The 23,935-nt window shown below is 42.7% G+C and overlaps 1 protein-coding gene across 4 annotated transcripts in view; it reads left to right on the top strand.

Moving 5' to 3' along the window:
- Positions 1-13,784: 13,784 nt before the first annotated feature.
- LOC126354741 (ubiquitin carboxyl-terminal hydrolase 36) overlaps positions 13,785-23,935 on the top strand; it is a 40,904-nt gene continuing 30,753 nt past the window's right edge. The window contains exons 1-6 of one of the 4 annotated variants that reach the window (XM_050004615.1): positions 13,785-14,116; positions 14,499-14,767; positions 14,847-15,007; positions 16,751-16,823; positions 23,507-23,620; positions 23,790-23,898. In XM_050004615.1, the coding sequence (XP_049860572.1) occupies positions 14,518-14,767; positions 14,847-15,007; positions 16,751-16,823; positions 23,507-23,620; positions 23,790-23,898 (707 nt within the window). In that variant the 5' untranslated portion in view covers positions 13,785-14,116; positions 14,499-14,517. Of the gene's footprint in view, positions 14,188-14,498; positions 14,768-14,846; positions 15,008-16,750; positions 16,824-23,506; positions 23,621-23,789; positions 23,899-23,935 lie in introns of all 4 variants that reach the window. The other 3 variants (XM_050004617.1, XM_050004616.1, XM_050004618.1) reach the window with 3 other exon arrangements.

Below are 23,935 nucleotides of genomic sequence, written 5' to 3'. Positions count from 1 at the left end.
ACTCGACCAGAGAAGCACATGTGGAAAGCACAGCCAAGCAGGCAGAGAACGGAGTGGTGCTGAACTCAGGTGTGAATGGAACTGTAGAGCCGGATGCATGGCAGAGTGCGCAGCCTGCAAGTCTGGTGAAAGTTCGTAATGGTCCAACCTAATCAGAGGTTCATCCACATTGGCAGTATGGAAGGTTCAAGGGAAGGTGTCAACCAGATGGATGTCATAGGTGTTGGCTGAGTGCCATAGAACCTGGTAGGCGCCATTATATGGAGGTTGGAGGGGAGCACGGACAGAGTCATCTCGGAACATGACATACTCACAATTGTCCAGAGATTTTGGGAATGGCTGGCAGGTGGAGGGATATGGAGGCTGATGAAGTGGCGTCTGACACGGCCCACGAAGGTAGGTAAGTCAGACTGAGGGAGAGAAGCAGAAGGGCTCACAAGTTTGCCAGGGAGAACAACGTTCTGGCCGTATACAAACTCGGCTATTGTGCCTTTGAGGTCATCCTTATAGACCGCACAAATGCCGAGTAGCACAAGGGGAAGGGCCTCCGTCCATAGAGAGTCGTGGCATCAAAGAGCTGCCTTGAAAGTGCGGTGCCAGCGCTCGACTAGCCCGTTACTTTGCAGGTGATATGCTGTGGTATGGATGTGCCAGATGCTGCAAATGTTACAAATCTCATTGAACAGGGTTGACTGAAATTGTTTGCCCTGGTCAGTCGTGGTGATAGATGGACATCCGAAACGCGGTACCCATGACTCGATGAAAGCTCGAGCAACAGTTTCTGCCATAATATTGGGGAGGGGGCAGCCTTGACCCAGCAAGTTGTTCGGTCGATAGATGACTGAACGTAACGAAAACCGTTAGAGGGGGAGAGAGGGCCGACAATGTCAATATGAATATGCTGCAAACGCCCAGGAGTGCTGGAAAAGGAGCTGAGGGGGGTGAAGTGTGCTTGTGTACTTTGCATTGTTGGCACGTGACACAGGAGCGTGCCCATTGCTGGCATTCCTTGTTGATATTTCACCACACAAAGCGCCCTGCTATAAAGTGGGCGAACACACTATCACTGGGGTGGGCTAAATCATGCAATACGTTGAAGACTTGAAGACAGCTCGACGGAGCATGGTTGGGATGAGAGGGCATAATGTTCCCGTACTGTCGTCGTACCTGATCTCACCAGAAATGCCAGGGAAGGTGGTGCGGACGAAGTGTAGTGAAGAAGTAGAGTCTGAAATCAGATTTTGTGTTTCCTCATCCGCAGGTTGGAGGTTTGGCAGTTCAGAGAGGTCTAACAGTGAATGGAAATCAGCAACTATATTGTCAGCACCATTTATGTGTCTGACATCGGTGGTGAACTGAGAAATGAAGTCCATGTATTTGAAGCGGCGAGGAGGCGGGTCAGCTGGCGGGTTTGTAATGGCCGCAGCCAGGGCTTTGTGGTCCGTTAAAACATAGAAAGGGCATCCCTCAATGTCAGTCTTAAAATTCTGGATCGCTTCGTAGACCACGAGCAACTCTCTGTCAAAAGGGGAATATTTCCGTTGTGCATTGGTGAGCTTGTGCGAGAAGAAGTGCAGAGATGAAGTTTGGCTGTCAATTGTCTGGCTAAGGACAGCACTGATGACAGTATCGCTTGCGTCTGTGGTGATCAAAAGCTGCACATTGGGATGAGGATGCGCAATGGTGCAGGCCTCAGCAAGAAGATTTTTGAGGGCAGTGAAAGAGTCAGTCATAGCAGGGGTCCATGGAACGAGCCGATATCCGGTAGTATTGGTGCCTGCCAAAGTGTCCGTCAGTGAAGCCTGAATCTCCGCAGCCTGAGGTAGATGTCAGCGATAATAATTAACCATCCCGGAGCTTTTTGAATGACGAAGGTCTGGGTAGGTTTAGTATTGTTTGTACTTTCTCAGGGGGTGGTGAAGTGCCATCTGCAGAGACCCAAAAAGCAAGAAAAGTTACAGTGGGTTGATGTAGCTGCAATTTGTCCTGGTTGGTCTTGATGCCTGCTGCCACGAGATTGTTCATAACAGTTTGCACATGTCGAATGTTGTCCTCTACGGAGGAGCTGAACACAAAAATGTCATCAAGATATGCAAAGCAGAATTTTAGGTCGAATAGCACTTCGTTGATGAAGCATTGCCAGGTCTAGGTTGCATTTTTCAGACCGAATGGCATGAATCGAAACTGAAATAACTCGATCGGGGTGGTGATTGCTGTCTTCTCGATGTCTTCAGATGTCATGGGGATCTGGTGGTAGGCCCATTTGCAATCAATGACAGAGAACGTGGTTGCACCTGCGAGGGAACTGATAAAGTCGGCAATGTTGGGTATGGGGTAGGTGTCCATAATTGTTCATGCGTTCAGTCGACGGTAGTCTCCGCACATGTGCCGGGACCCGTCTTTCTTGGGTGTCATATGTATGGGTGTAGACCAGCTACTGGCATAGGGTTCAATGACACCAGAGCTTAGTAGCTCAGAAATCTGATTTTTAAGGTCGGAGAGCCACTCGGCACAAAGTCGATGTGGTTTACTGGAGATCGGGGGACCTGGCATGAGGCGAAGCTGGTGAACTGTGTCGTTGGTGACGACAGAAATATTGCTAGTGGCACGGGAGACAGTTCGTTTACAATGTGCGGTGGGCAGGGCAGGCAAGGCGTATTTGTGGTGTTCGGAGCCACTTGGCGGATCCAACGTGAGCCGAGGCAGTGAAGTGTCCCAGGAATCAACGTGACAAGATGGCCGCTGGCCCAAAGCAGTGGCACCGTGGTCGGGTGAGCTCGGTAGAGCTCGTGAGCTGTTAGTGAGTCCATTGGTCGATGGCGCACCTGTGGCAGCATAATGGCAGGTGAAATGTTTGGCGTGAGTGCACTGTTTGTGTTTTCAGTGGCAGTCGTATGGTGCTGCGCAGGAGCCTAAGTTGCATAGTTTGAGGTGCTGTCTGCGAGGGATGGGGTAGGAGCCATCAGTTCGGGACTACATAACGCTCGTCACGCATGCGCACTTGTGTCCAGCCGAGTGTCAAACGCTGCTGTGTTAGGATGGTGTGGCCCTGCGGAACCGTCAGTACACGTTATGGCAGTTTTGATAGCACAGTTGCAAGGGGTAGTGGGAGGTAAACACACTGAGGCTCGATTGCTGGGATTGCAAGAAGATTTGGCGCACTTGCTGACCTTGCTTTGTCCTTGCTGTAGTGTCTGTAATTCCTTTGCTGCATCAGAGAGCTGGAGCTGTGTTTCATGGAACCAGAGGGAGAGCTCGAAGTTTTCTTTGTGTAGGCAAGCGACGTGTTCAAGCTCGACAAGGCACTTGTGCGTGGTTTCTTGTAACGTCGTCGACAGAGACGTGCATGTACGGATGAGATAAGCCTCGACCGATGAGTCACAGGGGGGCGGGGGAGAGGAGGCGGGGTTTGCTCGATGGAGCACAGGGGAAGTGAGTCTTGGACGGATGATGAAACAATGTGTTTCACACTAGGTCCGGTGAAAGTTTGTGGTGTCGCAAGAAGTCAATGCCTAGTAAAGGTCCATCAATTTCGTACACTAAAAAAGTCCACTCAAGCCTGCAGTTTGAGGAGAGAGAGATGACGTGGGAAACTGAAACCAAGCATTGTAGTTTAGTTGAATTCACAGCTTGCTGTGAAGTATGATGAGATCAGATGTTCGACAATGCTAAGGACGTAGGCAGCAGCGAAACATTGGCGCCTGTGTCCACTAGGGAAAGGTATCCCGACGAAATGTCTTTAATGTAAAGTCGATCACAATTATTCGGTCGTTCCCGGAGAGAATGGAGCACTGGGAGGTGCCTGTTATGTTGTGCGCAGGAGGCAGCACCCAGACATACCTGCCACCTCACCAAACCATGTGTGGAAGTAACATTACAGGTAGTGCGGTTGCATTTCCTGCAGAAAGTTCGTTGCCAGTGGTGGTGGCCGAGGTTTGGTGGCTGCAGCAGGTTCGGTTGCAGGAGTGGGTGGAGCCAGTGACGTCCCAGTTGCTTGTTTACTGTTTCCCGGAGCGAGCGGAACGGTCGGCACACTACAGCCCCGGCCAGGCGAAATAGAGCACCGATGCAGCATGTAGCTTGTCATCAATTGTCATTCTTTGCTCGACAGGTTCAGGAGACCTTTGAGCCAGAGCAAAGCGGATGTGAGGAGATAGTTTATCTGATCAGATCACGAGGAGAGCTGTGCCAGAGAATAGATCGGCACTGACCAGGGCACGTAGCCATCTCCAGAGCTGGGAAGGTTTGTCGTTGCCTAGTTGCTTGATGTGGAGCACTAGTCGTATTGCTGCCTCAGTTGGCCTGCAAGCCAACGTAGAACTGTCTTTTTGGCTAGAGTGTACCAGGTAGATGAGTCAGGTCACGTCAGCAATCAAGTCCTCCTGGTCGTGCAGGTGGGTGATGAGGCACAGAAACCTGGTTGACTCGTCAAGTTTGTAATGGTCAAACACTTCGTCCACAATTTTGAACCAGATTGTTGCTCTGTCAGGGTTTAACGGGAGCAGTGCTGGTAAGCATTGTAGAATGTTTGGAAGAACAGGTTGAGTTGAGTTCGTCAGGGCACTGCCTGAATTGAGCTGTTGTTGCTGTAGTATTCCAGGAGAGTGTGCCTCCAGGGGGTGTGGCAACGAGGGCCGTTCGGGTGGCTGCATGAAGGTGACACGTTGTGGTTGAGTGCGATCTGTCGCGAAGCGGAAGGCCAACGCGGGAGAGACACCGTAATGTGTCGATTGTGGTTGTGGAAGCTCAACACATTGGGGGTGTGTTCAGATTGAGGCGTCGCGAAGTACCGACGCGGATGAGGCACCGAGATGTGCCGAGAATGGTAGCGGAAGCTTGACTGGAGAAGGCGAGGAGGCGACAGGTGAGAAAAAGTTAAAGGTTTGAGAACGCGTGTTAGTCTGGAGAAAGCTCGATGGGTGATCAGAGCCGGGGCCACCTGTGTTGCAGGGAGGCTGCAGAGGTGTGGGCTGCCCAGAAGCACAATGTGGGAAATAATGTCGAATGTAGGGCGGAATGTGTGAATGTTCAATGTTCATAGTCACTTCACTCAAAACAGTGTGCGGATAAGGTGAATGTCATGGCACAAAACACTGAGGCGTAGCAGTGGGACGGAGGTGGAGGTCAGGCACAGATAACAAGTTATTGTTCCTGTTGCAGGTCGAGGTATAGAAGTAGGAAGGGATGTGCTGATGCTGAACTGAGGCAGGCGCAGGTGTGGTCGGATGCTGAGGAGGTTGACCTCTGAACAAAGCAGTTCCAGCCACGTGGCAGCAATCCATGTCATACTGCACGGATTGCGGCATGGCAAATCATTTTCCTGGTGGTGGTAGGTCATCCAACGAATCATTTGCAGAAATCGGCATTGATCTCGCACTGCACGGAGATCTGTAAGAGGTAACTGCACAGTCAATGAGTGAGGGCACATGTGGCGGGAATAAAGGCGTTTGATAGCAGGAGTCATGAGCACTCCTAACCTCACTTATTGTTGCAGGCTCGAAACGTCCAGCAAAATCGGCGGAATCATCGAGTGAGAGGCATCGTGTTGCAGTCCTGGTGGGTGTACATCGCCCGCAACACGATGCATGTCGATCACAAAATCTGGCATTAGGTGCTGGGCCGAAGTCATTGTTCGAATTCTGTGTCGATGTAATACACGCGAAAATAACCGACACGGAGGTCATGGACACAGTAAAACGGTGAAAACGGAAAATGTTACAACTCAGGGTCACCAGTGAGGGAGAAGTTTGGGTTGGTTACACCAAACAACACCCATTTAGCAGTAGTTCATATTCACCTAAACACATGCAAGGCTCACAAAGAACTGAACATGGTGGAACAGCCCAAAGACAATACTCAGAGTCCAAACACGATGCTCAGAGTCCAAAGACGAACGCATATCGATGCTGGTGTCAACCTCATCAGTGCCACATATATATTCATTCACACAAACAAGCACAGGTCTCGCACACATGGCCACCATTTCTGGAAGTTCGGACAGAATGCAGCTGTCACACAGCATAGCATCAGACTACAGATGGCAAGGAAGGGGAAGGGATAGCAATGTGCTGGTGGGAGGAGAGAAGAGTGCTGTGTGGCAGAGGGTGCAGAGGCTACCAAAAGGTGCAGTGCTGGTAAGTTGTGAGCTAGGGAGGTGGTGAGGGGAAAAGACAGGGAGCAAAAAAGGGGAGGAGCAGGGCAAAATGGGCAGGTGTACTGGCAGAGGATGGCACATGAAGAGGGTGGGAGACAAGAACAGGGAGGAGGACACTGGACAGAGGGGTTGAGACCTGTTGGGTGGAGGGTGTGGGGACAGTATGTTAATGTAGGCTGAGGCCAGGATAATTTAGGGAATGGAGAATGTGTTATAAGGATAACTTCCATCTGGACAGTTCAGAATGGCTGGTGGTGGTGGACAGAATCCAGATGGCTCAGGTAGTTAAGAAGCTATAGGAATCAAGTATGTTATGTTTGGGGCACCACTATCCAACCCCTATCTTACCCACAGTGTCCCTCTCTGTCAAACCCTCATAGCAGCCAAACCCTGCAGAGCTGAGCTTTCCAACTTGTCACATCCTCCAAAACTCCCTACCAATACTCCACCAAATGCAGAGCTGAAACATTCTCATAACAATGTTGTTAACCTTTCAAGCAAAACTCTCAGCCCTACAGAAGTTTCAGTCCTATCCAAAGGTCTCATCTTTTGCCCTATGCCTAAATTTAACCATGCTGGATATGTCAAAGACCTACGCTCCTCCCAATTCCTGCAATGGAAATACTTCCTTGCCATCGATCCCTCCAACCAAAGCCAATATAATCCCAACATTGAACCTTGCCTCACCCTGTTCATACCACCATTCATCTGTGACCCTCCCCCCCTCCCTGCCTCCCATGTAACAGCCCATTGGTCATCTTCTAGGAAAGCCTTACCTCCAACTTGGCCTTACCATCCTTCCCCAGGTCCCTTCCTCTGAATACCAACCATTCAGCAGAAAAACTGACAGCAATATGCAACTTCAAAACAAATTCTGACATAATCATCTCACCTGCAGATGAAGGTTCCACTGCTATTGTTATGAATCATAGTGACTACCTGGCAGAAGGCCTCTGCCAATTACCTTACTCCTCCACCTATGAACTCTGCCAGAGTGATCCCATTTTAGAAGTCTAACATAACCTCCAATCCCTGTTTAAAGCCTTAGGTCCTTCCCAGAACCTCTTCTGTGAATCCATTTCCATCCTCATATCTATGAGACCCTGCACACCCACTTTCTACACACCCCCAAAATCCACAAACTCAACCACTTGGTTGCCCCAGTCCATTGTGGCTGGTTATTGTGCTTTTACTTAAAGAATTTCGGCCCTTATTGACCAACACTTTCAACCAATTGCATACAATTTAGCTTTCCATGCCAAAGATACCTACCACTTCCTTCATGGCTTCTCCGCCTATTTACTTCCTGGATCCATACTTGTCACTATGGACACCATCTCCCTACACACCAACATCCCTCATGCTCATGATCTTGCTGCCACTGAACACTACCTCTACCAACATCCTTCATACTCTAAACCCACTACCTCATTCCTCATACACCTTAACTAACTTCATCCTAACTCACAATTACTTCTCCTTTGAAGGGAAGGTGTACAACTAAATGTGCAGCACAGCCATGGGCACCCTCCTAAGCCAACCTGGTTATAGGCCATCTAGAGGAGACCTTCCTAGCCTCCAAAAATGCCAAACTACGGGTGTGGTTCGGGCTCATTGATTATGTCTTCATGATCTGGATTCAGGGCCAAGACACCCTGTCTTCATTCCTTCACAGCCTTAACACCTTCTCTCCCATGCACTTCACCTAATATTTCTCAATACAGCATGCCATCTTCCTGGACATTGGCCTACTCCTCTCAGATGGCTCCATCCACACTTCTGTCTACATTAAACCCACCAACCACCAACAATACCTGCACTTCGTCAGCTGTCATCCCTTCCACACCAAAAAATCCCTCTCATACTGCCTAGCCATCATGGGACGGCATTCCAGCAGTGACAAGAACTCCCTTGCCCAGTATGCTGAGGGTCTCACCAAGGTCTTCACAGACAGACACTGCCCCCACACCCAGTCTGCAGACAGATCTCCCATGCCACTTACCCTCACAGTCCCAATCCTCCCACCATTACCAAGAAACAGCCACAAATGAATGCCGTCTTCACCTCCCAATATCACCCTGGAATGGAACAACTGAACTACACCCTTTGCCAGAATGACCTCCTCTCTGATGGCTCCATCCACACCTCTGTCTACATTAAACCCACCAACCATATCCCATCAGATGCCTGGCCACCTTTGAATGTAGCCATGTCACATATCAGCTCTGGGGCAATCATTGCACACATTTTTATATTGTTATGACAAACAACCAGCTTTCCACCAGAATTAAAGGCTGTCACCAAGCTGTGGCCAAGAACAAAATAGACCACAATGTGGCTCACCATCAGCTGAACATAACTTGATTGATTTCAATGGTTGCTTCACAATCTGAGCCATCTAGATCCTCCCCTCCACCACCAGCTTTTCTGAACTGTCCAGATGGGAGTTATCCTTACAAAACATTCTCTGCTCTCAAAATTATCACAGCCTCAACTTATCAGAAATATACTGGCCCACACTCTCCACCAACAGTTTCCACACCCTCTGTCCCGTCACCTCCTCTCTACTGTCATTTCCTACTCCCTTTGTGTGTGGCCTTTCCAGATGCACCCAACCATCTTTCCCCACTCTTCTCATTTTTTGACCCCCCCCCCCCCCCCCCGCCACTCCTCTCGCCACCTTCTTGCCCCACAGTTTCCTGATGCTGCATCTGTTGGCAGCCTAGTCTCTGCATGTTCTATTATACAATGCTCTTCTCTCCCACCACCTGTACACTGCTATCCCTTTCCCTTGCATTCAGGCCCGAGCTGCCAGTGAAGTGTACTTGCTTGTGTGAATGTCTAAAAACAAAGATTCTGCAACTTACCAAACGAAAGTGTTGGTACGTTGATAGAGACAATAACAAACACAAACACACACACAAATTTCAAGCTTTCGCAACCCACAGTTGCTTCGTCAGTAAGAGGGAAAGATGGAAGGATGTGGGTTTTAAGGGAGAGGGTAACGAGTCATTCCAATCCCGGGAGCGGAAAGACTTACCTTCGGGGGAAAAAAGGACAGGTATACACTTGCGCGCGCGCACACACACACACACACACACACATATATATTTCCATCCGCACAAATACAGACACAAGCAGATATATTTGCCTTTACACATGTCTGCTTGTGTCTGTATTTGTGCGGATGGATATGTGTGTGTGTGCGAGTGTATACCTGTGCTTTTTCCCCCCTAAGGTAAGTCTTTCCACTCCCGGGATTGGAATGACTCCTTACCCTCTCCCTTAAAACCGACATCCTTTCATCTTTCCCTCTCCTTCCCTCTTCCCGACGAAGCAACCGCGGGTTGCGAAAGCTTGAAATTTGTGTGTGTGTTTGTTATTGTCTCTATCGATGTACCAACACTTTTGTTTGGTAAGTTACAGAATCTTTGTTTTTAGATATATTTTTCCCATGTGGAATGTTTCCCTCTATTATATTCATATCATAAATTTGAATATATATATATGATATGTCTGCCTGTGTCTGTATACGTGCAGATGGATGTGTATGTGTGCGAGTGTATACCTGTCCTTTTTTCCCCCTAAGGTAAGTCTTTCCGCTCCCGGGATTGGAATGACTCCTTACCCTCTCCCTTAAAGCCCACATCCTTTCGTCTTTCCCTCTCCTTCCCTCTTTCCTGATGAAACAACCTTGGGTTGCGAAAGCTTGAAATTTGTGTGTGTGTTTGTGTGTTTATTGTCTCTATCAACATACCAACGCTTTTGTTTGGTAAGTTAGAGCATATTTATTCTGTGACTTACCAAATGAGAAAGCGCTGCTAGATAGACATAATAAAAAACACACAAGCACACACACAAATTTCAAGCTTTCGCAACCCAAGGTTGCTTCATCAGGAAAGTTGGAAGGAGAGGAAAGCAGAAAGGATGTGGGTTTTAAGGGAGAGGGTAAGGAGTCATTTCAATCCCGGGAGCAGAAAGACTTACCTTAGGGGGGGAAAAGGACAGGTATACACTCGTGTACAGACACACTTATCCATCCGCACATATACAGAGACAGGCAGACATACGTAAATTCAAAGAGGTTGGGCAGAGATGTCAGTCGAGGTGGAAGTACACAGGCAAAGATGTTGTTGAATGACAGGTGATGTACAAGGGGCGGCAACTTGAAATTAGCGGAGGTTGAGGCCTGGTGGGTAGCGGGAGGAGAGAATATATTGAAGAGATAGTTCTCATCTCCGGAGTTCTGATAGGTTGGTGTCAGTGGGAGTATCCAGATAACCTGGTTGGTGTAACACTGTACCAAGATGTGCTGGATGTGCACCAAGGCATGTTTGGGCACAGGGTGATCCTCATTATCAACAAACACTGTCTGCCAGTGCCCGTTCATGCGAATGGACAGTTTGTTGCTGGTCATTCCTACATAGAAGGCTTCACAGTGTAGGCATATCAGTTGGTAAATCACGTGGGTAACCGGGGGTGATTACTAGGGTAGAAGCCAGAGGGTAGGTGTCCCTCTATCACACACACACACACACACACACACACACACACACACACACATATATATATATATATATATATATATATATATTAAAAACAAAGATTCCAAGACTTACCAAGCGGGAAAGCGCCGGCAGACAGGCACATGAACAAAACACACAAACACACACACAGAATTACGAGCTTTCGCAACTGGCAGTTGCTTCGTCAGGAAAGAGGGAAGGAGAGGGAAAAATGAAAGGATGTGGGTTTTAAGGGAGAGGGTAAGGAGTCATTCCAATCCCGGGAGCGGAAAGACTTCCCTTAGGGGAAAAAAAGGACAGGTGTACACTCGCACACACACACACATATCCATCCGCACATACACAGACACAAGCAGACATATTTAAAGGCAAAGAGTTATATATATCCCACATGGAGAGTGTGTGTGTGTGTGTGTGTGTGTGTGTGTGTGTGTGTGTGTGTGTGTGTGTGTGTGTGTGTTTCTTTTTCTGATGAAGGCTGCGGCTGATAGGTAATGTGTAAGTTTCTTTTAAATGTGCATGTCTGCAACTTAATGTGTCATCTGCATGATAAGTAGCAATCTATCTTTTTCTTACACTGCCGAGTTTCTAAATTTATTCCTTCTGGATACAATTAATCAGATTTAACAATCCTGTTAATGTTATCTATAAGTGAAAAATTTTGAGCACGTGAATTATATAGTTTCTTATTTTGCATAAAACTTTGGTTAAGTAAGTTTCTAGCAGAAGAAATGATTTAGTTCAGCTTACTTTAGCAAAATGGTTTGGTTGGTTAAAATTAGTCAGCCTAACATTGAATCTACATGCTTCATCAGAAACAGAAAATACACACAAATTCACAAAAGCACATCTCTCACAAAAGGTCACAGTTGTCTATTGGTCCAAAAGCTCAACTGTCAGTGCATTGAAGGTGAGCATCAATCTGGCTAGGGTAGGTAATGGTGGTTTGGAACAGGTGTTGGGTAGGCAAGACAGCTAGTAAGCTTTCATTCTCTTCTGTTTGTGCCTGCCAGTGAGTCAACATTCTTCTGTTCAGTAAGTGGTCCCCTTTACCCCTAAATTGTTTATATCCTGCCAAAATTTTCTGTACTATATTCAGAGATTGAAAGTAATCATACAGTAGTTACTGTAAATGGTTTGAAATGTACCTCTATTTGTTATTACTTTTTAAAACTAATTTAAAATGCACTCTTTGTATCTCTTCTTTGTTTGAAACTAGCCACCATTCAATTTATTTTTCAACTGCATTTCATCATTTGGGAACATTAATTCTCCCATTCTTGGGAGAAGTCTTCTTTGTATAAAATAACATTTTCACTCGTGCTTTTATGCGGGGATAGGTCTATCATTTACCACTGGGTGCTTATAGTAAATCAAGTACCATACACTTCAACAAACTCTTTATTGTTGCTGTCAGGCTCTTCAGTCAGAAGACAAGTTTGATGCAGGTGTCCATGCCACTCTGTTGGGGAAAATGACTCCTGTTCTGTTTAGTAACCCAGAACAATTCTTTTCCAAATGTACAATGTGCTTATGTTAACCATTTAAAATACCCAAAGCACCTGGGTTAGGGTGAAGCGAGGTGGACAGTCTTTTCCAAGCACTGACAACATTTCTGTAAGACACTTATCCAGTGCTTGTCCTCTAGAAAAATCTTAACATAAAATTGTTTGTCTATCTTTTCTCTTCAACTCATGATGTTAAACAATAAACAGTTGCATCAAAATTCACTTGAGTGCAATGTCGAAACACAGGCAGGAGTATGCTATGATCTGTCCATTTCTGACTCCACAATGCATGAAATTGTCTAATACCCTTTATATTTATCAATACAACACTAATGTAATAGATTTTCTAGATTGTTACATACACTAGCAAAATATAAATGGAGAGAGATTTTCAACGTCAAATTGAAATTGTCACCTACTAATTGATATCTGTTCCACGGCTATTAGGCTCTGGTGTAAGCCAGATTTCAGTGCCCAGTACTTTGTCTTCTAGTGCTGGAGAGATCATCAGAAGCTATAAAGAAGGGGTTAATTGATTTTCATTCTTAGCTGTAATTATGTCTTTATAGCATTATGAGACAAAAGATCACACATCAAAACATGCTTTATACCACTGTCGATAAAAGACAAATTATCGAGAATGTAAATACCAGTCATGAAAGCCTTTGTTAGAAAAATGTGCACAAGACATTATATTACTGTTTGTGAAAGCTGGCAAAGAAGTAACATTACTTCATCATGGATTGTCAATGTAGGGCTAAAGGTATCCTTAATAAAGTACACAACTCCATCTGCTATGTATTTTCGGATGCTATTTTTTTTCCCCAACCATGTCCTCTATTTGTGGGATTTTTCGATGTGTGTGCTGAACAGTGATAAGCATTTCATACTGGGTTCCAGTGCAAGTGATGCTGCAGCAGTTCATTTTTTTTGGAAACCTTAAGTACATATACAATGTGGTGACAGAGATGAACACAGTGCGTAAAAGAATTAGCACACCTCTGTCACGGCCAAGTAGGCTATGCCTCTGTTGTGCGCTTTTCTCAACAAAATTAAGGAAAGAGTTATGGTCATGGTACTCTCACTCTGGTGTAAACTAAGAAACTAGGCTAAATATGTAGGTGATTTTATCTGGGTTACCTTGCTCTGCGCGTACATGATTATGGTTACAAACCACGCAAGTGGTCAACAATACTGTGACTACACTGGTGGGCAGTTATATATGTCGTGACTAGTAGACGCCACAATAAAATTATGTGATTCAGACTAGGCATCTTTTTAGAAAAATCACGGATGTTGGATTAACTCCGATTCAGTGTTGTCAAACTATGATTATGTTCTGTTTCGCTTCAACTTTTATTTACGAATTAAGGTTCGCTACGAAGATTATTTCAAAACCGTTTTGATACAGACTGCACGCCACGATATGAGTTACGAATATGAGCGTTTTATTGCGGATTCTTATAGGTGATATCCAACTCTTCATCGTATGAAAACAAAGCTAAGCAACATATAGAAATCTTCTTATATCTTCTACACGGAAAACCTCCGTAGCAACCTCGACATATGTCCTTGACCAAAGATAAATTAGAAAATCGGGGCATACGGGAAATTACTGCGAGCGGTGCCCCGCGCCATTTCATCTATGGTCGTCCATATTGACCTGAGAAGAAATAGTAGTCAATTGAAAGACATAAATAAAACGCACTAGCAATATGTGATAAGTTAGAATCAGAATTTGTATTTAATGAAAAAAGTATTTTCTAGTTGTTACTTACGGTTAATATATCCGCAAGTATTATGTCATTTAAATATAAAATATATTTCCATTCCACATGGGTACAGCGCTTCAGTGTCGTAGTAAACGTGATAGTCGGATAGAGCGGCATGTGTCACGTTCCGGTTTACATTTATGTTTCTTGTTGAATGTAAGCAGTTTAAACATTTATAATATTCTGTGTGAATAACAGTGATTATATTAGGAAGACGTAACATATGGGTTAGTTTGAATTTGTTCTGAATGCTGTTTTTCGTTGTTAATACCGTTTGGCGCGGTTCAGTGTGTGTGTATAGTTCATAATAACTGAACTTCAAATGGTGTCTGTAAATATAGCGAGTTATTTGTAAACAACTAGTGGAAGTTTTATAAGATCTATACATCGTTTTATGTACGATTCTTGTTTTGTGTGTTTACATTAGATTTGTGGTATTGGCAAACACTGTGAACTTGTGAAGTTTGTAGTCTTCGGTACATTTCTAAGCCATATCTTCAATGTAATGAATAGTAATGTAAGCCATTCATTATTTCAGTTATGTATTCAGAAATAGTATGCCTGCTTCTGGGGGAGATCCAGTGAGCACAGCACTTCGCTTGTCCTTAACAAGTGATCGCACTGGAGATCTTGAAAAACGGTTAGTGGCGTCCTCAGCGAATGTCCTCCTGTCTCATATAGAATATGAGTCGTCTGGCACCTTTAAGTCTTCTATGTTGGATACTTTGAAGGGAAAATATACTGTGCTACGCACTGGTGGGCCCATTTCAAATGGCAGTACTTGTCTGAAATCCTGTAACAAAAAATGTGAGTAATGGAAGTGCAAACTAACCTTAGTATAGTATTTAAATCTTTGTAGTTGCTTACTATTGTTTTGTTCTTACAGTAAGTGACGAAATGAGGCCTGAGCCAGATGCTGTGCTTCCTACTCCAGAGCGAACTCTGTTCCCAGCGGAAAAAGTGCAGCTGGGATGGCGGGGGACTTTTCCAGTTGGAGCAGGGATGATAAATATGGGGAATACCTGCTATCTGAATTCCACATTGCAGGTAAGCTAGTGTAGATTTCTGTATGTATTTCACTGTAGACAATCAGCTCGTTTTGTATACTATTTTGTAAGGCACATTGTCAGTATTTAATTTGTGTTTAGTAAGTTTCCAAAAGGATATGTCACAGATCACTTGACCCTTTAATGTTAAAGATGAACTCATTTTAAAAATTTACATTATAGTAACACTTCAGTGGAAGTGGAGTTTGTGTGTCATGCATTTTGCTGTCAGTGCTAGGAAAGGTGCCAACACAAATTTTATAGGAAAGTAGTCAGTAATGATGTTCTTTGTTATTTGTATTATTTTCTCTTTTATTAACTGACATTTTGCCTGTATTGAGGGGTTTCATGTGACTGTACACGATCTTAGAGTAGTAAAGTTACATTGAGAAAACATGCATGATAAGTAAGCATATTATGTAGGTCATGATGCAGACAAAAGCATTATTCCTACAGAGCTTTCATTCCCCCTCTGTCATAAACTACATATCAATGAAGAGATCATTAGTTTATGCTGTATGATATGGCATTATTGCTTCATTCACTGTCACAAGTTCTCACCCTATGTCAACCTTGCCATACATAGATATAGAGGAATATTTTGTGTGTCAGCTTCGACGAGTGACATAGGATATGTGACAAAAACAGTAAAAATACAGCGATTATAACATGATATTGGCAGTTTTTTTTTCAGGTGGGCAGGGCTACAGATTAGTCTGTCACCCCAAAGAGATTTTTTTAATACTCCATTCATTGGCTTCACAAACTCACAACCAAACTATCACATTCCAACCTGTACCTTAAACTAACCTACAGATCAGACTGCTTTCATATTCGTTGGCTTTCTCAACTATCAACAGTAATATGAATGCGTGCACCAAAATGTGATATGACAGGAGCCCTTAACACTATGTTATTGGCCAAAGGCAACAACTCATGTCTAACATTCCTCTTGACATGCCTTTTATTATGCTTTCAATCACTGTCAACGTGGCTCAGTCCTACTTTCAGAAGATGAGCTAATGTACATAGTTGATTTTTTAAGTATCTTATTCGGCTTGTAAATCACTGTAGGTTTGCTCAGCTATAACTGCCAGTAAGTTGCGAAATTGTCATTTGAAATTACTGTTCCTTTGGTAGGTGGCTTCAGTGATAAATGTAAACACTTTTCCGGATAAGCGCTGTGTGCTATTGATATAGAATCCAGATTCCTGAAATCCTGGTCACCTTTGGCACTTGTTAGGAATACGTTTGGTTTTGTTAGAGCACAAAATAGATCTTTCCCTCCCATCCACCCTCCCTACCTGCATACTTTTACAACTGACAGTAAAGAGATGACAGGTGTCACTTCAATGACAACATATGAACTAGTGAGAAATGAGTGGAACACCATGAATAGGGCCAGTGTGTGTTTAGTTTTCAGATTCACCAATTTCTTTTTTCAGAAACTGACATCATTGGAACACGAACATATGATCTTCCTCAGCCACGGAAGAGAGTGTGTGCCTGTTCTATGTCAGCTTTTGAAAGCAAGTTGGTGAGTTTGAAACTGTTCAGTTTGTATTGCTAATAAAGTGAGTGGTGATTTCTCTGTTCTAGATTTCTCTGTTATTCATAGTCACAACTGTGTTAACTCTACACAAAGTTTTCATAATTTTTTTGTTATTGTAATAATAAAGTAGTGTACTTTTGGCCAGAACTTCTGTATGTGGTGGGTATTATACTAAAATACTTGTCATTTCAGGCACTGTTCCATGTTCCCGCTCTAGTCAACTGGTTGCAAAGTGATTCTGGTCATCTTGAAAAATGTTCCATAAGTAAGTTGTTTAAAGTTTATATTTACATAACCAGTTGGTCTATGATCAGTAATTTTCTTAATTTCATTCTCATTGTAATAGCTAAGATTCTCTCATTCTCTACATTTCTCATTTGTATAAATAAAGATGACAGTGTATAGTGGAATATGAGTCATTTAAAACCTGTTGGTGTCACTGCTGTAAGCACGTGGTGAAATGTGCTTAGTGAAATAACTTTGTATCATAATTTTTTTTCCCTGGTACATGTGATATGTTATATTTCTGACTGTTGAGCTAAGTACACAGTTCCATTTTTCTGCATGTTTCATAAAGTTCTATTGCTTGCAGCTAATTAACAAGCTGACTTAAGTTAATTTTTGAAGCACTGTGCATAAAATATGAAATTATCCTGGCTGGATACACAGAAATATGTGAATATGTTGGATACATATTGCATGAAATTTTTGAGAAATCACTGTCAGGTTGGGCACTTAATCACGAAACCCTTATCTTGACCTATCTATCTCCAGTTAAGAAGGGTTTTTATATATAACATTTAATATCATAATTAGAAGCACAATATGATTAACAATACCAGTCAAGCTTTTAAGGAGTAACTTACTGCACATGATGTGAATGATAACGGGACCTGAAGATGAACATAGGGCATTTGACACCATACTTAGAGACTACAATACCCTTGATCTATCACTTGGGAAGTTGTAGTTTCACACCAACAGTGAATGACAGACTTCTGTCAATGTGTATATGAATTTATTATTCTCCACATGCAATGATTTTGGAGTATTTCTGAGGAAATAACAAATATTTGTTTCATCTAATTATTGTTTTATTACCACCAGCAATAACATGTCATATACCCACATCAGCATATTTCTAGGAAGTACTGGTCATAATACAAAGACACCATCATACTCTTAAATCAGGAGAAATTTTGTGGGTATGACTGAAACTACTGTGAAAACGTAGGTGTCCTGTTGTTATGGTCTTCAGTCCAGAGACTGGTTTGACACAACTCTCCATGCTACTCTATCCTGTGCAAGCTTCTTCATCTCAAAGTACTTACTGCAACCTACAACCTTCTGAATCTGCTTAGTGTATTCATGTCTTGGTCTCCCTCTACGATTTTTACTCTCCACACTGCTTTCTTATACTGAATTGGTGATCCCTTGATGTCTCAGAACATGTCCTACCAACTGATCTCCTCTTCTAGTCAAGTTGTGCCACAAATTACTCTTCTCCCCAATTCTGTTCAGTACCTTCTCATTAGTTACGTGATCTGCCCCTCTAATCTTCAGCATTATTCTGTAGCACCATATTTCGTAAGCTTCTATTCTCTTCTTGTTTAAAATATTTATTGTCCATGTTTCACGTCCATACATGGCTACACTCCAAACAAATACTTTCAGAAACGACTTACTGATACATAAATCTATATTCGATGTTAACAAATTTCTCTTCTTCAGAAACGCTTTCCTTGCCTTTGCCAGTCTACATTTTATATCCTCTCTACTTCTACCATCATCACTTATTTTACTTCCTAAATAGCAAAACTCCTTTACTACTTTAAATGTCTCATTTCCTAATCTAATTCCCTCAGCATCACCTGATTTAATTTGACTACATTCCATTATCCTCGTTTTGCTTTTGTTGGTGTTCATCTCATATCCTCCTTTCAAGACACTGTCCATTCCATTCAACTGCTCTTTGAGGTCTTCTGCTGTCCCCCGACAGAATTACAATGTCTTCAGCAAACCTCAAAGTTTTTATTTCTTCTCCATGGATTTTAATTCCTACTCCATTTTTTTCTTTTGTTTCCTTTACTGCTTGCCCAATATATAGATTGAATAAAATCGGGGATAGGCTACAACCCTGTCCCATTCCCTTCCCAACCACTGCTTCCCTTTCATGCCCCTCAACTCTTATAACTGCCATTGAACATTACCAAAAGCTTTCTGTAAGTCTACAAATGCCAGAAATGTAGGTTTGCCTTCCCTTAATCTATTTTCTAAGATAAGTAATAGGGTCAATATTGCCTCACTTCTTCCAACATTTCTATGGAAACCAAACTGATCTTCCCTGAGGTTGGTTTCTACCTGTTTTACCATTCGTCTGTAAAGAATTCATGTTAGGACTTTGCAGTCATGACTTATTAAACTGATAGTTCAGTAATTTTCACACCTGTCAATGTTGCTTTCCTCGGGATTGGAATTATTATATTCCTCTTGATGTCTGAGGGTATTTCACACGTCTCATAGATCTTGCTCACCAGGTGGTAGAGTTTTGTCAGGACTGGCTCTCCCAAGGCTATCAGTAGTTCTAATGGAATGTTGGCTACTCTTGTGGCCTTGTTTTGACTTAGGTCTTTCAGTCCTCTGTCAAACTCTTCACTCAGTATCGTATCTCCCAATTAATCTTCATGTACGTCCTCTTCCATGTCCATAATATTGCCCTTAATTACATTGCCCTTTTGTAGACCCTCTATACCCCCGCCGGCGAAACATTGCACTTGACAGTTCGCTTTTTGTCTAGTTAGGTTGGCTATACTGTAATAGCGATGTTGCAACAGCAGCCTCTATACACACAGCAGACGATACAGTTTTCCGTCCCGTCTCGTAAATGCAAGCGATTGAGCAATTACAATGTATATAAAAACTCGTTTTTAGTTGTACTACAATGACAGGAAGTAAACAACCGTATAATAATGCATGAAAAAACATAACAATGCGCACCCTTTCGATAACGGAGCAAAGAAATACAAAAAACAAGCATCTGACGACTGGTACTTTAAAATCAATAATGTACGTAGTTTACAAAATAAATAATAACCAAGATTGCAATAAATAACCAATATTAGAATTTTTTCACTCACCAATTTACAGCGATAATGGCGCAATTCCATCCAGCTCGCCCTCGTCACTTGTCCGATTCATCACTAAAACCGTCTTCATCGTCGTCATCGGCAAGACAAATCATTAATTGTTCATGGCCACTGATAATGCCTTCTATTATCTGTGCTGCACGTATAAGCTTCTCGACGTGCTCTACTTTTTTTCTCCATGAGGCTGCATCCACAGTCACAAGAGCTTCACACAACAGCTTTTCCACCTCTGTTATTGTAAAGGACTTGTTGTTGTTCCTTATATACATTTTTACGTCCCTCCATACTAACTCAATAGGGTTGAAATGGCAGTGATATGGTGGCAGCCTTATTACAGTATGACCCTGCTCCTTGGCAATTTCGTCTACTATGTATGTAGGTGTCGTAGGCTTATTTTCTTTAACAAGAGAATATAACAGAACCTTTGTCATACCCATATCCGCTGCAATATTTCGAGCCTGTAACCACTGCACCATAACTTCTTTCCGATCATTTGTAGTTGGGGCTTTGTTCTGTATCACCGAATGATATGGAGCATTGTCCATTACAATTGTTGTAGGGACAGGAAATTGTTTTAAAAGGTTCCTGAACCACTCAACAAATCGTGCGTGATCCATATCTTCATGGTAATCACCAGTCTTTTTTGATCTAAAAACTAAAAGTGCGTCAGGGACAAAACCACTGGAGGAGCCTGCATGGACCACAATTAATCTAGCGCCTCTTCCCGTCGGCTGATGGCCGCTACTGCTGGGTGTGTTATCCGTCCAACATTTACTGACAGCTTCCCCGGCATTAACCCACGTTTCGTCTAGCCAAATTATGGAATGAATGTCTCTGCCCACAATTTTGTGCAAGAAAATGCTACGAGCGGTAACAATATGTGCCCTCTCTAACAGTACTTTGCGTCCGTCTAGCGTTTTGTAACGGAAACCCATATTTTTAGCACAATTTTTAGTGATGTTTTACTACCCCTGAAGAGTTCACTTTCTTTTAAAGAGATTAATAACTTAGCCACAGTCGGATACTCTTTTCTGCTGTAGTAAGCATAAACATGCCTACGAACTGCTTCAGTCTGGAAAGAATCTAAATCTGTGATAGGACTACGCCGCTTTTTCTTCTTTCCTGGGGTTGATAAAAATGTATTATTTGATCCAGACAGCTCGGAATCATTACGGCTCACTTCAGTATCTTCCAAGTTTTGTAGTAATACTCCCTTACTTACTACCGTTCTTGCACTAATACCAAGAGTTTTCGACGTACGTTCCCCCACTTTGTCGGCAGGAATTGATGGCTGTCCATGAATGCTTACGTAGTTTTTCTCCTGCTCGTAAAACTCACGAGTTCTGCGTAGCAATTCCAGTGCCTGGCTGTTTAGCGGCACCCCTCGACGCAAAGGATTGTCACTAGGTGAACGAAGTCTTTTCGGTGGCATTTTCCAAGTACGTAAACTCACAACGTAACAAGTCACAACGATATAGCACAAAGTACAACGAAAACACGCGGTAAACAACACACAACTCACGTTGTATACACATTCACTAAACAAAGCCGGCAACGCGGGAACTTTGACGTCACAGCACGTGAGTAACAGCAGTGCTCACTACGCTGTGATTGGCTGGCGCCCCACGCTGAACGCCTAGCGCCTATCGTTCTTCACTTGTTACTCTCTTACGCTGCCAACTTCATACGCAAACGTCGAGTGCAATGTTTCAGTGGCCCGGGTATATATACTACTTCCACCTTTGTGCTTTGCCTTCTTTGATTAGTATTGGGTTTCCATCTGAGCTCTTGATATTCATACAAGTGGTTCTCTTTTCTCCAAAGGTTTCTTTAATTTTCCTGTAGGCAGTATCTATCTTACCTCTATTGATATATGCCTCTACATCCTTACATTTGTCCTCTAGCCATCCCTGCTTAGCCATTTTGCATTTCCTGTCAACCACATTTTTGGGACTTTTGTTTTCCTTTTTGTCTTCTTCAATTACTGCATTTGTATATTTTCTCCTTTCATCAATTAAATTCAATATATCTTCTGTTACCCAAGGATTTCTGTTAGTCCTCACCTTTTTACCCACTTGATCCTCTGCTGCCTTCACTATTTCATCTCTCAAAGCTACCCATCCTTCATCTAATGAATTTCTTTTCCTGTTCTTGTCAGTTGTTCCCTAATGCTCTCCCTGAAACTCTCTACAATCTCTGGTTTTTTTTCCAGGTCCCATCTTCATAAATTGCTGCCTTTTTACAGTTTCTTCAATGTTAATCTACAGTTCATAACCAATAGTTTGTGGTCAGAATCCACATCTGCCCCTGTAAATGTCTCATAATTCTTAAACCCAGTGTTAGCTGTGATTAAGTTATGCTCTGAGTAAAATTTTACCAGGTGTCTTAAGTATTGAAAATGTATTTTCTGGAAAATGAGAAACAAAATTCCACAGTAAGTTTCCACACCATATGGCTCTTTCAGTATGTTATTGATGACTAGCTGATTTCTTTACCTCTGCATTATTTCTTATGAGTCTTTCTTGCTGTCAGGTCCTTCGTAGTGGCTTCAGCAGGTCTTCCTGCTCCAACCATTTGTGAACAATCATGGTCAAAGTTATTATCATATTTGTTCCTGGCTGAATGCCTAAATTATTAATTATTCTTACTCCGACTTTCACTCCATCATGAGAATATATTATCCATAGACACCTGTTGAAGCTTTTGTTAGAGTTGTGCATGCAGCCATGTAGACACTTACCAAGTAATTTGAAACATGCAAAATGGTTGTGTAGTGGCTTCATTGCTTCCATGATGATGGAAGGGAGGAAATGTGGGTACATTCTGTGCCTGTGACAACGCCATTTGCTTGCTTCATAAAGCGTTCCCTTTTCGGCACATTGTATGCTGCATGTTTTGGTTTTTAGAAATTTCAGGATGTTACACTGACTGCTTTGCTCTGTTCTACACACACTCCAGCTTTTCTTATTGTTGCTAACACATAGTACTAGTTAAATTGTTGATTCCACACTACATAAGACAGCCAGGTCATCTTACGCGTTTATCACACGTAGGCTTCTTCCTACGAAAGTCTTTACTTAGCTTACTTAACTCGGCTGCCATTTGCTTCTGTTAATGTACTAAAGACTCCAGCACTTGTTTTTGTAACATTGCCATATGATCAGTTATTACCTACATTTGTGTGGCCCATACAGTCTGCTAACATAGAAAGCTTGCAGTACCAGATAAATCTTCATGGTGTCCTTGATAATTGCTGCAGCTGTCAATTTATTGCTATATTACTCTGGTTTGTTATTACATTTCTTCACTGTTGCTATTATGAACACCACAAGCAGAAAAATAAAAACTGAAGTCACACTCTGCAGATGTACACAATTATATCTTTATTCATGACAATAGAGATAAAAATTTCACACAGATAAGCTCTGTTACTGGTGATCCCCTTCTTGAAAACCTACGGAAACATTTTGGCCATTTGACTATCCAAACTTGAGAAAAATACATTTTTTCCTCGTCATACATTGTCGTTAAAGTAAAATAGGTGTGGCCTGTTTTTAATCTTTTATTCAATATGCTGTCAATAACAAACAGTGCAAATGTTATCAAGTGCAATATATTTTTAAACTGGAAAATTTTTTATTCTCATATAATGAAGAAGAAAATTTAATTTCTTTGCCCTGTTGATACCCAGATCCCTCTAAAGATAAAAACAAGAAGAGGGAGTGATATTGTAACTGTGAAATTAAATATTTTGTTTTACTGTTTGTCATGTGCTAAATTATTTTATTTTGTTTAAATTTAGATGGTGGCATTCAAAGCGAATGCATTATTTGTGCCCTCAACAAAACAATGAAAGCGTCTCATAATAAAGGTGCCGGTATCATCAAACCACTTCTGATATACAGTAAACTGAAAAGTAAGTAAAACAGATGTTCAGCACTTGCTTCATTTTGAATTAGTGAGTGCAAAAATATTGATGAGTTGATCATGTCTTTCAAAACAAGACACTGTGTGTGTGTGTGTGTGTGTGTGTGTGTGTGTGTGTTTGTTTACTCTGTGGCTAATAAAATTATTGTGTTCCACAGCAATATGCAAGCATATGAATCAAGGTCAGCAAGAAGATGCTCATGAGTTTATGCGTTACCTCATTGAAAGTATGGAGAAGGCATACTTGCTTCGGTATAAGGTTTACAAGTAAGTATCTACAGCCATTTAGCATCTGTGTTAGTTT

Source organism: Schistocerca gregaria, chromosome 3, assembly GCF_023897955.1.
Source record: "Schistocerca gregaria isolate iqSchGreg1 chromosome 3, iqSchGreg1.2, whole genome shotgun sequence".
Taxonomy (NCBI): Eukaryota; Metazoa; Arthropoda; class Insecta; order Orthoptera; family Acrididae; genus Schistocerca; species Schistocerca gregaria.
This window is presented reverse-complemented; position numbering and strand designations above follow the sequence as displayed.